General features: G+C 39.8%; 1 protein-coding gene across 6 annotated transcripts in view; it reads right to left on the bottom strand.

Annotated features, from left to right (window-relative positions):
* The window catches only part of Ermp1 (endoplasmic reticulum metallopeptidase 1), a 56,923-nt gene extending 43,973 nt beyond the window's left edge, over positions 1 to 12,950 (bottom strand). For 2 of the 6 annotated variants that reach the window (XR_012440453.1, XM_074051925.1), the window contains exons 1-4: positions 12,534 to 12,949; positions 10,092 to 10,393; positions 5,191 to 5,318; positions 4,073 to 4,178 (exon numbers count right to left, since the gene is read on the bottom strand). Coding sequence is in view for 5 of the 6 variants with exons in the window: in XM_074051925.1 (XP_073908026.1) it covers positions 4,073 to 4,178; positions 5,191 to 5,318; positions 10,092 to 10,393; positions 12,534 to 12,865 (868 nt within the window). In the remaining variant the exon portion in view is untranslated. Of the gene's footprint in view, positions 1 to 4,072; positions 4,179 to 5,190; positions 5,319 to 10,091; positions 10,394 to 12,533 lie in introns of all 6 variants that reach the window. The other 4 variants (XM_020159605.2, XM_074051927.1, XM_074051924.1 and 1 more) reach the window with 3 other exon arrangements.
* Positions 12,951 to 15,647: the final 2,697 nt, after the last annotated feature.

Raw genomic sequence — 15,647 nt, 5'->3', positions numbered from 1 at the left:
AGACAATAACCTTGCAAAGGGTAAAACACTAGGAAAACCTAGCAAATATCTATATTTGTCAGGTTTTCATCACTGAGAAAAACAACTTAAGAGAACAATTCTTTATGTTGGCTCACTATCAGGTGTTGGTTCATCATGTCAGGGAGGGCATGCCAAGGCACGGAGGCTCACATCATGGTGGCCAGCAAGCAGAGAGAGAGGATATGCAAGAGGCCATAGGTAGGAGGATCACAGTCTGAGGCTGGTCTTGAGCAAACACAAGATACTACCTGAAAAATAACTACAGCAAAAAGGACTGGAGGTGTGGATCAAATGATAGAGCACCTGCCTAGACCCTGAATTCAAACCCCAGTACTGCAAAAAGAAAAAAAGGAAAGGAAAGAAATATTACAATGGCAGAGTAAATATTCCCATTCCAAAAATAAATGGGGGCATAGGAAGGAAGAGTGGTATCAAAGCAGGACAGAAACCCAGGGCAAATGTCCAGTATCCTGGGCTCACTGGACCTGGGCATCCCACCCTTACAACCTTGCTGTCTGCAGCCTACATGGCCTCTTTCTTGACTGACTTCCCTCACTGCCTGTGGCTTTCCTTAGTAGACATTCCATGTTCTGGCATCACTACCTTTTTTGAGTCTCTACTGTAGATCAGTCTGCACTCTCAGTTTCATACATCACCCTCTCAGAGTCAACCTGCAGGGACTGCAACCCTGATATACATTGCCTAGCCTCCCAGACTTTCCTTTGAAATATGGGTAGAAGACTCCATGACCCCATAACTCTTACATTTTGCATGCCTGCAAAACCAGCATCACATAGACAGCAACAAGGTCTACTGCCAGCACGAGCAGTTAGCCAGGCTATTCTTCTCAAGGCAAAGTCTTTCAAATGAGTCCAAGTCCTTCATCCTTGGCCCTGTGATGGTAGGATCTCAATGATTCTAATGGTATCCTTAAGGTATCTTTCCTATTGTCCCACTGCAAAGTATTTGGCTTCTTTTTTATTGGGACAATCTCTTTAACAATACCTTCCTTCAGCTTTATTTTCTGGCCCAATTACAAGCTTTGATTCTCACTATAAACCTGGCTAAAGGCAGCCAGCAAAACCCATGCCACAGCATAAATACTGGGTTGCCTTGAAATTTTCTCTGCCAAATTAGTCCATCACCTCTAAACTCAACTTCCCATAAAGTCTCAAAACACATAAAAAATATAGACAAGTTCTTTGCCAGGATATAACATAAATGGTCTCTAACCCAATTCCCAGTAGTGTCCTAGTTTCCATCTGAAACCTTACAAACACAGTCTACTATCTGCATTCCTATCAGCATTCTGGTCTTCTGAGTCCCCCTCAACCCCTGAATAACCCATAGCATCCTATGGCTTCTCTAGCATCTCCAAACATTTCTAAATTCCTCCCACAAACCAGTTCCAAAGGCTTAAGAACCACACATTGTCAGGGTCACAGCAATGACCCCATTTCTTGGTATCAAATTTCTGTGTAAATCAGGTTTTCATCGCTGTGATAAATAACTGAGAAAAACAACTTCAAGGGAAGAATTGGATGTCTTTAAGTATTTTGGCTCACATTGTCAGAGATTTCAGTCCTGACATTATGACAGGGAGCACACAGCAAGAAAAGCAGCTCACATCATGGTGACCAGAAAGCAAAGAAAGAATGCCTGTACTAACAGCTTTTTATTTTTCCCCCTTTTATTGCAGTATATGGGATTGTGCTGCCCACATTCAGGGCTGTCTCACCCCCTTAGTCAATGCTCTCAGAAACATCCTCACAAACACACCTGGAGGTGTGTGTTACCAGTCTCCTAGGAGCTTCTCAATCCGATCAAGCTGACAATCAAGATTAACCATCACAACACCTTAACCAAATGATGAAAAGTTAACATTATCAGCAATAAGACAAATAGATACTCTATGCCACCTCATGTGATACTGAGAAAGACAAAAATATAAATAAAAAGAAAAATGATGGTGGGAAAACCTATTATAAGACCTTATATTAAAACACTATTATTGTTACTATTAGAATTAGAGAATATTAATTAAAATTATACTATTAAGATATAATTAAAACTATACTGACAAACAGGTAAAGCTAAACTATAAATTTGAAAATGTGACTATCACAAAAATAAGAATACTAATAGTCTTAGTTAGGTAGAGCACCAAGTAGAAGTCCCCAGATTTAGATCCCCAGCACTGCAAAAACAAAAAGACAAGAGAGAATTGTATTTAGGAAAGCAGGCCAGTGGTTCTTAACTATAATCATAGCTACTTGGGAGGCTGAGATTTGGAGGGTTGCAATTTGAGGTCAGCTCAGGCAAATACTTCTTAAGACCCCCATCTCCAAAATAACCAGCACAAAATGGACTGGAGTCATGGCTCAAGCAGTAGAGCTCCTGCTTTGCAAGCTTGAAGCCCTGATTTCAAACTCCAGTCCCACAAAAAGAAAAAAAAATTGTGGGTTTTTCAGCCATTAAAATTAAAAGTAAAGTACTGATATATGCTACCACATGGATGAACCTCAAAAACATCATACTAAATAAAAGAGGTCAGATATAAAAGACCACATATTACATGATCCCATGTATATGAAACATCTAGAAGAGGCAAATCTATAAAGACAGAAGTTGACAAGTGGTTGCCTGGGGTTGGGGGAAAATCAGAGTGACTGCTAATAAGCACACTTTCTTTCAGGGGTGATTTTCAAATGTTCTAGAATTAAGATGATGATTGCACAACTCTGTGTGACCTTGCGATTCTCAAAGGTTTTAGCTGAAGTGAAATATATATCCGCACTGAAGGATAAAATAGTTCAAAATTAATTGGAAAATATTTTAAGTGTTGTGCTATTTAGGTTATAAAACACACTTGGCACTTAGCATAACTTTGTAACTGAAACAATACCATGTCTTCAGGGGCTACAAAACAAGTTCCCATATCACCTTACTCACTTCCCCTAGCCCTTCACCCAACATACTACTCAATATTAAAACTTCTAGCAAGCTGAGCATGATGGTGTGTGGCTTGTAATCTCAGCACTTGGGAGAAGGAGGCAGGAGAATCATGAGTTCAAGGCCAGCCTGGCCTACATGGCAAGTTCAGGACAAACCTGCACTGCATAGTGAAACCCTGTCAAAAAAAAAAAAAAACAAAAACAAAAACAAAAAATTTCTTACAAATGCTCTACAGCTCAAATTTCTAATGGAGATGAAATGGAACTTTCAATGTCAGATTTTAGTAGGCCCTGACTAATCAAATCTATGAGCTTGGAATTCTGTTAAGATGACAATTAAGTTGATATTTATCAATTAAATCTTGCTATCCTTAGAGAAGCTAAGTCATACAATTTAAAATATTTCTCTGGGTGATTAAATATTACTTGACTTTCTGACATTCAAATCAATTCAATTCTAAATTTAAATCCTTTAGACTTCAGGTAAATTTTCTCATTGAGGAAATCATTGTCATTTAAAAATATTTATGGACTAGAGGCATAGCTCAAGTGGTAGAGCACTTGCCTAGTAGCAAACTCCAGGCTTTGAGTTCAATCTCCAGTACCACCAAAAAAATTTTTTAGGATAAAATTATTTATATCATAATTACCTACAATGGATAAAAAGAATGTTCAATGCCTCTACGACAATTTGGCTAGTGGTTACAAACAAACTCTCTAAACCTGGATTGCCTCAGTTCAACCAAGCTCTGACATTTACCAACTGTGAAGCCTTAGACAAGTTATACTATCTTGCTTCAGTTTCTTAATTTGTAAGATGGCAATACTAACACTACATACTTCTCATGTTGATTTGAATACTAAATGGCTTGATGTATATAAGATGTTTTAAATAATACTTGGCATAATAAGCACTACAAAGTGTTAGTGCTATTAATATTACTTTGTTAAAGAATTTTAACAATCTCAAACTACCTCATGCCATAAAAAGAATGCCCATTCAAGAGATTGTTCGTTAAAGAGCTTACTTAAGTTCAAAAACTTTCTACTTTCATAAAAACTAGAATTCCATAAAAATAAACAAGAGTCCCACATACCTGTTTGGAATACGAGTTCCTTCCCTCCAACACCTGCAGCCTCCAAGTTAATAAATGCACGAATAGAGCTGGCCCAGTGGTGCTGAGTAATGAAACCATGACTGGCCTTAATGACAAGGAATGAAAACAAACATGATTAGACAATCTTAAACTATCAAAAGTTTTTATTTTGCTTACTTTAAGGACAGAATGGTTATCCTGGTAAGGTAAAGAATATGAGAATAAAACAATCATTTCTCAAAGGTAGTCTCTAAAGACATCTTCTGTTTCTCTTTCTATGAATAATGGCTATGTGCAGTTTGCTGATTGCACAATAAACCATCACAGAGGTAGCCTGATTCTAGTAGTGGTGCCCAAACAACATCTTTGCTAAGTGTGAGGATATGCAAAAGAAAAGGCAAATAAAACAGAGGAGTAGAAAAGAGATAATCTATATGGTTGGACATTAATGCAATGTGCCTGCCTCAAAACATTTCTGAAACTCCAGGGTCTAAGAAAATAGGTACAGAGTAATTATGCTATAAAGAAGCCTTTTATGAAAAGAAAAAAAAAAAAAAAAAAAAAAAAAGAAGCCTTTTATGAACCAAATACTGACCCAGGCATGGTGGCACAAGCCCATAATCTCTGCACTGGGGAAGTTGAGGTAGGAGAATCATGAGTTCTAGGCCAGTCTAGCCTACATAGTGAGACCCTGTCTCAAAAACAAATAAATAAAAATTGATTAAAGTAAATTTTATGCATTATATAAATACCACAATGAAACCTTTTTGTACGATTAATTTATGCTAATAAAAAATTTGAAAATAAGACCACAGAAGCCACTTTTATTGCTTCATGTCCCTGCCTCCCCCAACATTAAACCAACTTCTCAAAAAAAAAAAAATTTGAAAATAAATAAATGAACCAAATTCAGCCAAGATGACCTGCTTCGAGTTTTTCAAATATTGCATATGTTCACATAAATGGACTTTTTTTAAAGTACTGCCAGGTACAATACTTCTTTAGTTTATCATTTTATGATATTACTCCTATTAATAAAAATGCACCTGTGTTGGCTATCATTATTATTATTCATCTCATTGCCATTCAAGCCTACTATTTAAAATGGTGAATCTCACTTGCAGGACATTTTCCTCAGCTCCATTGAAGAGAAATACCACAGCATGCCGTAAGGCTTCTGAAGATGTTGACAAGACACGAAGGACTTCCAGCATCACTGAACAGCTAACTGCATCATCACTGGCACCTTCAAATCAGAAAAACAGATTTGCTTCTCAGATTTTAAAGCCTTCACATTATGAACTATTGTGGCTAGGAATGGAGTTTTCTGCTGAGACAAGTATCACAATAGCTACATGACCAGAAGCAAAGCTCTGTCATCATCAGGTGACAATTGCACCCACCAAGACAAGCTCCACAAAGATCCTGTCTGGTTTGTTCACTGACTTACCATCAGTACCTAGAATCAAGCCTGACTCAAGTAAGTCAACCAGATGAGACATAATGTCATACAAAAAACTGGCATACTCAACAACCCAAGACCACTTCTCACAATTTGCAGAGCTGGGGATCAAACACAGGGTCTCATACAACCTAAGCAGATACTCTACTACTGGGCCACACTGCCAGCCCCCATTTGTGTCATTCTTTATTCTCATTCCACCTCTGTAATATTCTCATTTCTGGTACTCACAGCTTCCTCCATCATCTCCCACTGCCACCCAATCCCTCTTGCTTGTTTTTCTACCAAAATCACAAAAGCTGGAGATCATTCCACATTTACAGAGAGATCAGTTTAGATGGCATAGCATTTTCAAATGTTTTTTCAATGGGATCATATGATAGAAAAGTACAAAGAAAATACCTGTCTAATAAGACACAGGAAAGAATACTCATGACATAAGTTGTATCTCTGGTCCCAGAACTGAAAATGTAAAAAGATTTAGTCAAATCTCCTAACCCCCTCTTAACTCAGAAACTTTTCACATTAAATGAGATTATAAAGAGAACTCTAGTACCTTGATTTTTTAAAGCACTATAAGAGGTAGTTTAAGGAACTAACTGGATATTTGATGATATTCAGGAATTATTGTTACATTTTATAGATAACTCATGATATTGTGAGCACATTAAAAAAAGGTCCTTATCTTTCAGTAGCATAAACTAAAATACTTATAGAGGAACCAATACAGCTAAGACCCACTTCAAAATAATCAAGGAGTGGAAATGTAGAGGCAGAAAAGAAGTAAGACTAGACTACTGACACAAAATTATAGGTACACTGGGGTTTGTTAAATAGTGCTGTTTTTCTATATATTTGAAATTTTCCAAAATAGAAAGTTTAAATAGCACTCAAAAGTAAATAAACACTATCATAAGCCAGGCACTAGCATTTCTGGGTCTACACAATGGGAAGCAGGGTACTCCAGAGTTTATGGGAGATTTTAGAGCAAAAAAGACTTAGAAGTAAACTTTAGCTTTGTCACTTTACTCCACTATTTCCTGGTCTAGAAAATAGACTAATAACATCCACTGCACAAGTCTGTTGTAAAGATTCCACAAAATAACAGCCACTGCCTGGCACCTAGGAGGCATTGGATGTGAGTTTTTCCTTTTCTTCTTTATAAACTCAAGGAGGGCTCCATAACCAACTAAAATAAAATGCTTGTTTGGGCTCTGTTGAATTCCAGATACCATTCCTACCCAAGAATGACACTAGTTTTAGTGGTGATTACAGAATTGTATGTTAATCAAAATGAAAATAATAGTTAAATTCCTACCAAGCAGGAAGTTATATCCTAGTGTTAGTAAAAAGTGCCACCTTCCAAAAACCAAATAAACATTTTTTTACTTTCATACTATGATTTACATTAAAATAAGAAACAAATAATAAAATGTTTCTTTATTCAAAGGAAAAGGAAAATCAAAAAATATTTATCTTTATAGGGCTGATTAATAAGTTAAACTGCCCATTCATCTTCCCTTGTTTTAATGGTTGTGGTATTTTAGAAAAGAACCAGAGGAGGGTCAAATAACTTTAAGAAAATCAAAGAAAGAGGACAGTATCTAAAGGGGCTGGATGGTTAACTGATATTCCTTTCCATTTAGAATTAACCCTGAAATTGAAGTCACATCCAAGATAACTCAATGTCTCATTTACCAATGACCTGGCACCATACAGCAGATCCAAGAAGATAATTAAGGCTGTCGGCAACACTACTCCTAACTGATAACAGTTCCTGAGTCCCAGATACACTGCTGAAAACAACTTAAACTGGGATGCCAGGAGTGGTGGTGCAGGCCTATAATCCCAACATTCTAGAGCCTCAAGCAGGAGGATCATGAGTTCAAGGCCAACCTGGGATACACAGCAAGTTCTAGGCCACCCTGAGCTCCATAGCAAGACCTTGTCTCAACAATAATACTGGTAACAGCAGTAATAATAATAATAATAATAGGACTGGGTATATAGCTCAGAGGTACAGCACTTGCCTCACACGTCCAAAGCCCTGGGTTTGATCTCCAGCATCTCAAGAAAACAAACAATAATAATGCTGGGGTGGGGTTGGGGGAGTAGCTCAGTGGTAGAGTGTTTGTCTAGCAAATGCAGGCTCTGGGTTGAATCTCCAGCATCACAAAAAATAAAATAAAAAATAATCATATTTCAATTAGTTCATTCACTAAAATGATTTAGGTGACAGACTATTTAGTGAGTGTATAAAACACTTATTTTTAGCAACTTATTAAGAAGTATTTCCTCAAAATTACTAAAATAGGTATGATGAAATTTTAGGCAAAAGTAGGTTCTATAATAGCTCACAAAAATGCCATTCTTAAATTACTGGATTCCAACTATGCAATTTGTAGTATGTGGCATTATTTGTGAAGAGTAGCAGACTGTACCACACTAAAATATGCCACTTTAGCACAAGGTTTATCTTGAGCTGATGAAAACAGAGTCGATGTAAGCAATGCTCTCTTCCCTTCTCCTATTCGCCGAAAAGGACATGAATTTACGTAAGTACTCCAAAGGCTGATCACTCACGACAGTCGTAGACCCTAATCTGCCTACAAACAGTACCAAAGATCCAGATGACAAACTTTACCAACCGGACTTTATCTACCATATATGTACCATCCCACAATTTGCTGCCCACAGACTTTTCCCCTTTTGTTCTTCTTTTGTTTTGTTTTGTAGTGCTGGCGATTGAACCCAGGGCCTACACATGCTAGGCAAGCATTATACCACTGAGTCCATCTCTAACTGGTACTTTTCCTTTGTTTTGTCACTTTTCCAAAAAAGCACTATTCTTTGTTGTGAACAATGAGCCAGAGTGCTAAGCCACCTACCTCTTTGATATTTACTCATCTTCCCTTGGTATCTCCCATATATATATAAGAAGAACATGGGAATAAACTTTTTTTCTCTTATTAATCTGTCTTTTCCCACCTAAGTATGAAGGACAGAGGGAAAGTTATTTTTGCTTCCCCTATATTTGTTCCTGATACTTGCATGCACATCTTTCTTATTAATGCCCTTAAACAACTATGGTATTTCTTTGCCCCTTCCCAGCATCAAAATAGTGGACATAGGGTAACATTTGTTTTATTAATACTTTCAAATGCACATAAAAGGTCACTGGTTTCCCCTTTATATAACAAATGTGTGCATACTGATTATTAAAAAGCAAACTATATTCTCAATGCAAGTATAATTCTAGTCTGAATTATTTTATCAAGCAAATAAATTTTACTAAATACATATATCCTTTTTTTTTTTTTTTTTGCAGTACTGGGGTTTGAACTCAGGTCCTTCACCTTGAGCCACTCTGCCAGCTCTTTTTTGTGAAAGGTTTTTTCAAGATAGGGTCTCACAAACTACTTGCCCAGCCTGGCTTCGAACCTTGATCATCCTGATCTCTGCCTCCTGAGTAGACAGGATTATAGGCATGAGACACCAGCACCCGGCCAAATTTTACTGTGTAATTTATATAACTTTAGATGGTTATGTTGGGTCTGCCATAAATTCAAGCAATCCAGAAATACTTTAATAGCAGATAATAGCAACAAAAAAACAAAAGGGTTTTCCCTGAAAGGTGCTGTTCTATTGCTTACTTACATTGACTCTTTTGAGCAACACTTTAGGAATCTACTATTATATTTGCATTTGCCAGTTGAGTAAGGAAAAAAACAAGAAATTGCCAAAAGGAATATTAGCAACACTTTGATACTGTCCTTCCTTTCAAATGTAGCTGAAGGAACTGACTGGCGGGAAACCTATCATCTGATCCCAATTCTGTTTCTGGTTAGTGAGGATCAGCTAAATTTATTCCTGCCAAATGCAGGATTAGTTAAACTAGATGCCATCTCAGGTTTAAAATGCTGTGATATCTATTTTATATTCTTACCTATCTACCTTAGTTACTGAAAACATTTCCTGAGGAATCTTATTTTTAAAAATGGAAGTTCAATTCAGGGAATTCTCATTCATTTGACAAATATGTACTATGTCTGGCACTAACATCAAGTTTTCTATCTACCAAAGTATTTTCAAAGTAAGGTGTTAAATTAAGTATTGGAACAGTATAATTTAAACTGCCAAAAATAATGTCCTCCCAACCATGTGTCCCTTAAAGATGGGTACTGTCCATTACCCAATATCCCCAAAGCTACTACAATCCCTGGCTGAGTATGGACTTGAAGTGGTAAAACCCAACTCCCAGACACAAGCACACACACTGACAATACTGATAAGCTGCTTCAGTCTACTAAAACACATAATGTACTGTCACTGACCTGGTAGCCCAATGTTAAAAATAATAATAATAATAATAATAATAATAAAGTACTTAAAAGAATACCATGGTTAGGTCCTAAAACTAATAGTTAGCCTGTCTTCTGTAACAATGAAGAAAAGTTTGTCCAAGAAAATGGCCTCCACAACTGCCCCAGCTTGGGGTGAGGTTGATAAACTTTCTAGGCAGTGTTGACTTAAAATGACTAAAGAGCAGGTACATACCTGGTGAATTTGCCACTGAGTCAAAATGACAGTTAGCCAGAACCGCATGCTGGGCTCCATCTCTGGGTTCCAGCTTTACCACAACATTGGTGATGTTGTCATAGTAGCTTGTAAAACCTCCCAAGAAGTCAATGCTAAAGGAACCTGTGGGGCGTTGTATATCTACTGAAATCTTGTGAAGGCTGCTGCTTTGTATTTCAATCAGTTTAATCTGTTCCAAAAGGTAGTGCACAGTCAGAATTTCATTTTCTGTACTTCCTGTGGTCCTAGGGCCAATGGATGTTATATGTTCAAGAGAATCTCTAGAAGCAACCAAAAAGAATGGTTATGACAAACCTTGTAGGCTTAAAACTAACACTTAGCATGGAGCAACTTTGCCATTATACATACTCTTCCTTCTTTAAGGAACTTAGGTTTTTGGCTTCTTACATTAAAAAAGACTGGGTTTTTTTGTTGCTGTTGTTTTTGAGCGTTCATTTGTTTTGGGGTCTTTTGTTGTTGTTGTTGTTGTTATTGTTTTACTTCAGACACCCTGAGAAAATTACCTATAAAGTTCCATCGTCTCCCAGGAATTAAGGCCTCCAATGTTTTCTCCACCCACCAACTTCTCCCAATGTCCATAACAAATCATACAAAGACTGGGGATTATATTCAAAATGTGTGACTGTTAAAAGGATAGACAGAACAGAATATAACTTTGGTGTGCCAAACACCTGAGGGTTACGCATTCTGGGTTACCTAGTCTAGGTGGCAGACCAATGAGCAAAGACATTTCAGTCAAAAGGTTAAAGCAGAAAAGAAAAACTTTTGATAGTAAGGAATGGACTCAGACCTCCCATTGTGCACACAGGACCTAATAACTTCAGTCCAGGCCAAAAACCAATTCTACCCCTAATGAAAAAAGAAAATTTTTTTTCTGTTTTTTGGGGGGTTTTGCACTACATTCCAGGTGAGAAAAAAAAGGGGGGGGTGTTCCAGAAAGTCCTTAAGAAAAAAAGCTTTCAGTAATTTGCATTCAAAGAGCAAGTTTTTAAAACATAATAGTTTTGGAAAACTTTCTGCTAGCTTATGATTTTATGAACTTTAAGACACTTTACAGCAGCCTCCCCCCCAACATAAATCTATCTGCTACCAAGGAGGAAGGAAAGGGGAGGAAGCCAGCAGGGTAGGGATGGGAGGAGTTAGGGACACCCTATCTCAATCAATTAAGCCAGGAGTGGTAGCTGCACCCATGTGATCCCAGCTACTCCAAGAGGCCTGGAAGAGCACACAAGGAAGGTATGAGGATAGGTAAGACACCCAAAAAACTAGATAGCATTCGTTGCCCTGAACCAGAGAAAGTAAAGCAGATACTTTAAAGCGACAGAGTCCAATAGGAGAAGGGGACCAGGAACTAGAGAAAAGGTTAGTTCGAGAAGAATTAACTTAGAAGATAACACACATGTACAGGAAATCAATGCGAGTCAACTCCCTGTATAGCTATCCTTATCTCAACTAGCAAAAACCCTTGGTCCTTCCTATTATTGCTTATACTCTCTCTTCAACAAAATTAGAAATAAGGGCAAAATAGTTTCTACCTGGTAGCGAGGGGGTAGGGGGGTGGGGGGGGAAGGGAGGGGATGGGGTGTAAGGGGGGAGAAATGATCCAAACATTGTATGCACATATGAATAAAATAAAATTTAAAAAAAAAAAGAGGCTATAGGTAGGAGGATCACTGGTCTGAGGCAGCCCAGGACAAATACTCTCCAGATTCTACCTGAAAAGTAACTAAACCAATAAAAAGATGATGGCGTGGCTTAAGCGATAGAACACCTGCTTAGCAAACTCGAGGCCCTGAGTTCAAACCCCATCCCCCAAAAAAGACTCCAGACTTGTCACCTTTCCTACCATACCTAAAGGTTATTTTGGTACAAGGCCCCAAGTTCAATCACCAGTACCACAAAATTAAAAAAGAAAAAAAAAGTCTGAAGTCAATCTTTACAGTCATTAATCCAGAGGGGCCAAAGATGATCTGACAGCTTCTGAAACTGTGTGTACAATTTTGAACGGGTGGTCTCCCACAGAGAGACTTCATAGCTTCCAGATTTGGGTACCGAGACAATGAGAAAGTTAGCATGCTACACTCTCCCCTCGCCAAACAACAGAATACATCCTACGGTCACAGGCACGTAAATGTCACTCTCCTTCATTTCCTTTGGAAACTAGGAATTCCCACGGTAAGACGTGGAAGTTGCTGCGAAGATGGGGGAATGACTTCCAATCAGCCATGTGCGGGCAGAGTGCGGGTGAACAGCTGCAGATCAATCCACCCGGGCACCCCCACTCTGCACGCATCCCAGAACAGACAGCACCCCGCCAGCCCCGTGTTCCCCACCCCCGCGGGGGTGGCGCAGGTACGCGCGCACATTGCGCAGCCCGGGCAGGGGACGCGCGGCCGGTACCTGGCGCGGCGCGCATCGAAGTCGCCGTGGAGCCCGGCGGCCCCGCGCAGCACGAGCTGCTGCAGCGAGAGCTGCACCAGCGCCCGCAGCGCCAGCAGGTAGAGCGCGAGCCAAAGCGCGGCGCGCGCCTCGGACAGCCCGGTCCCCGGGTCCCCCGCGCTCCTCTTCCGCGTCCTCCCGCTCCCAACACCGCCGCCGCTGCCGCCCGCGTCCTCCAGAGGCTCCTGCGCCAAGGCCTCCCTCTCCGGTCGCGGCTGGAACGCAGGTCTTTCCCGACGCTCCGCTCCGACGCGGTGCCGCCTCACAGCCGCAGACTCGGAGCCCCTCTCCATGGCCACGAGCGTCAAGCTGCCAGTCCAACCGCCCCCGCCCGCGACAGCCCCGGCTGCCGCCGCCGCCGCCGACACCGCCACCACCGCAGCGCCTCCTAGTGAGCGGACGGAACCTGCAGAGGGCCAAACTTGTTCTGATTGGCCCGGCCGCAGCGCCGAGCCCCACCAGCCCCTCCGCGCCGATCGCAGGCGAGCACCGTGGCCAGGCTAGGCACGGCCCGCGCGGGGCGTGGTGCGGCCGCCTTTCCTGCAGGGCTTTCCCTGCCTGGTGCGGGACACGAATTTCCAAATGGAAAAAACATAGGAAACCTAGAAATGGGCAGCCCCAAGCAAGAGGAAAGTGGAAGATGTCTTTTAAAAGAATGCACATGGCTCTTCTGACACTCCAGGCAGGGTGAAGGAGGCAACGGAACATTAGGCTCGGGGAAAAAAGTCTGTTCCTGGCTCTTAAAAAATGAGAAATAATATACGCAGTCCGGAGTAGCGATGCACGTCTGTAATCCCAGCACTCAGGAGGCAGGGGCAGGAGGATCATGAGTTCCAGCCTGTGTTGCATAGGGAGTGTCGAGGCCAGTTGGGGTTCATAGTGAAACCCCGTCTCCAAAAAAAAAAGAAAGAAAGAAAAGAAAGAAAGAAAGAAAGAAAGAAGAAAGAAAGAGAACTAGGACTATGCAAAAGAAGTTATTGCTTTTATAACATACATAATCTACTCAAATCTTAATAACCTGTAAGGTATCCAGCGCTATTGCTGTCTTCACTTAGCAAAGAACAATAGCTGTTCCTCAGTGAATACCTACCTGCTGTAAGCTAAGCACTATCTTAAGTGCTTTTAACACATTATCTTGTATAATTTCATAAGGACCTTGAAGGGAAATATTTTTATTCCTATTTAATACAGAGGTAGCAGATGAAGAATTGAAATCTAATTTCATGAGCTCCTAATAGACAACATCTATTCTACTGCTACATATGGTGTTCTGGAAACGAAGGTTTGGAAAACCCATTCCTCCTTCAATGTCATCCTAGGTGGTAAGAAGGAGGTCCTTGGTTTCAGTGGCCATCCCTGGTTTCAGTGGCCATCCCAGTGGTCTTCTTCCTGCTTGCTGGTGCAATGAGCCTCTCAGCTTCAAGGTTCCGTGTCCCCACCATGTGGGTGCTGCAGTTCCGTGAGCGTTAACCTAGAGACCAACTGGGAAAGTACACTGCAGGATTTTGACTGAGCCCATGTCAGATTTTATGCAATATACTATGGGTTTACTTGTGCCCACCTCTCCGGTTCATCTGACACCAGGATGATTCCACAACCACACTGGCCTCTTGCAAAGATTTCCTGCTCACCATCTTACAATGGGATCATTTTATATGCTGTTTGGGTTACCCATAATGTTACCTAGTTAACTCTTATCCGTCCTTCAAATCTCAGTTTAAGTGGTACTTTTTTCAAACAAGAATCTCCTAATCTAATTAAGCCCATTTCCCTATGTGTCAGCTCTCATTGTGCCACTTTGCATGTGGTTATTTAATGCCTCCCTCATTGGACTGTAAGTTCTAATGAGGAATCATGTCTAATATAGCTCACCATTTTACTCCCTGCTCTTAACACAAAGCATGACATGAAGTATATAGTCAATAAATATTTCTTGAACAAGTAAAAACATGGCAATTTGTAACAGCAGCATAATTTTAGCTCTATAAATTCCTTTCTAGTCTGTAAACTCCACATGACCAAAGACACTGTCTGTCTTATTTATTTGTCACTTCAATCACTGTGCTTAGATCTGTGCCTAGTCCATGGTCATAACTCACATATATATTTATTAAATGAGAGAATTAATATATATTGCCTTATACAAAAAACAGCTATTCTTGCTATTTGCTTCACCCAAACACTAGATCCTTCACCATCTTTGGAAAATAAGGTCTCAAAGTCAACTCTGTCTACTATAATATAACAACATGTGGAGGCTTCTAGTTCCAAGGGGGGAGGACACAAATGCCTCTTTGTCTTTTATGCTTTACTTATTTTTTTCTACCACTTGCGGGCTAGGTGAGTTTCCAAAAAGCTAAGGAAAAAAAATCACAGCTCTCAAGAGTTATGTTATTGGGTAAGTCTCTTTTTCTGAATGGATAATGTGTGTAACACATTTCTTACCGTATCTATGGGAAGCAGTGTGCCATAATAGAAAAAAAAGCCTGACTGTTGGACCCAGGAAGATCCAAGTTCCTGGATCTGATACCTTCAATATACATGGCATTATTCAACTTATAATTTCTCACAGTCCAGGTATCCTTATCTGTGATAATAGAGATAATGCCTGCTTAAAGGTTTTAAGCAGGACATGCCAGCTAATGTATGTGAAAGGTGCTCACCCATGATTCTCATTCAATTCTACTTGAGCATTTTCCTTCTTATGCAACCTTTGTAGATTAGATTAAAAGTCCATTTTCCTATCATGATAGTCATAGAGCCCCAAGAAGTGGAGATTAAGTGACTGTGGCTGAGTTCATAGAAGCAGTTTTTCTCTAGACTTGTATAAACAATGATATTCACATCTAAATATTTTAAGCTACCAGTTCTTGACTATCTATTCTGTATCAGACACTGATCAAGGTGGGGAAACAGAGAACAAACCAGTGTTTCTTCACAGAGCTTACATTCTAACAAGGAGAAAATAAGTGTGTGTGTGCGTGTATAAAATGTCAGAAATTAAGTGCTATAAGGAAAAATAAATGAAATTGAGAGTGACAGAAGCTGTTTTATTAGGGTGATTGAGAAAGATCT

The sequence above is a fragment of the Castor canadensis genome, chromosome 13 (assembly GCF_047511655.1).
Source record: "Castor canadensis chromosome 13, mCasCan1.hap1v2, whole genome shotgun sequence".
NCBI lineage: Eukaryota > Metazoa > Chordata > Mammalia > Rodentia > Castoridae > Castor > Castor canadensis.
This window is presented reverse-complemented; position numbering and strand designations above follow the sequence as displayed.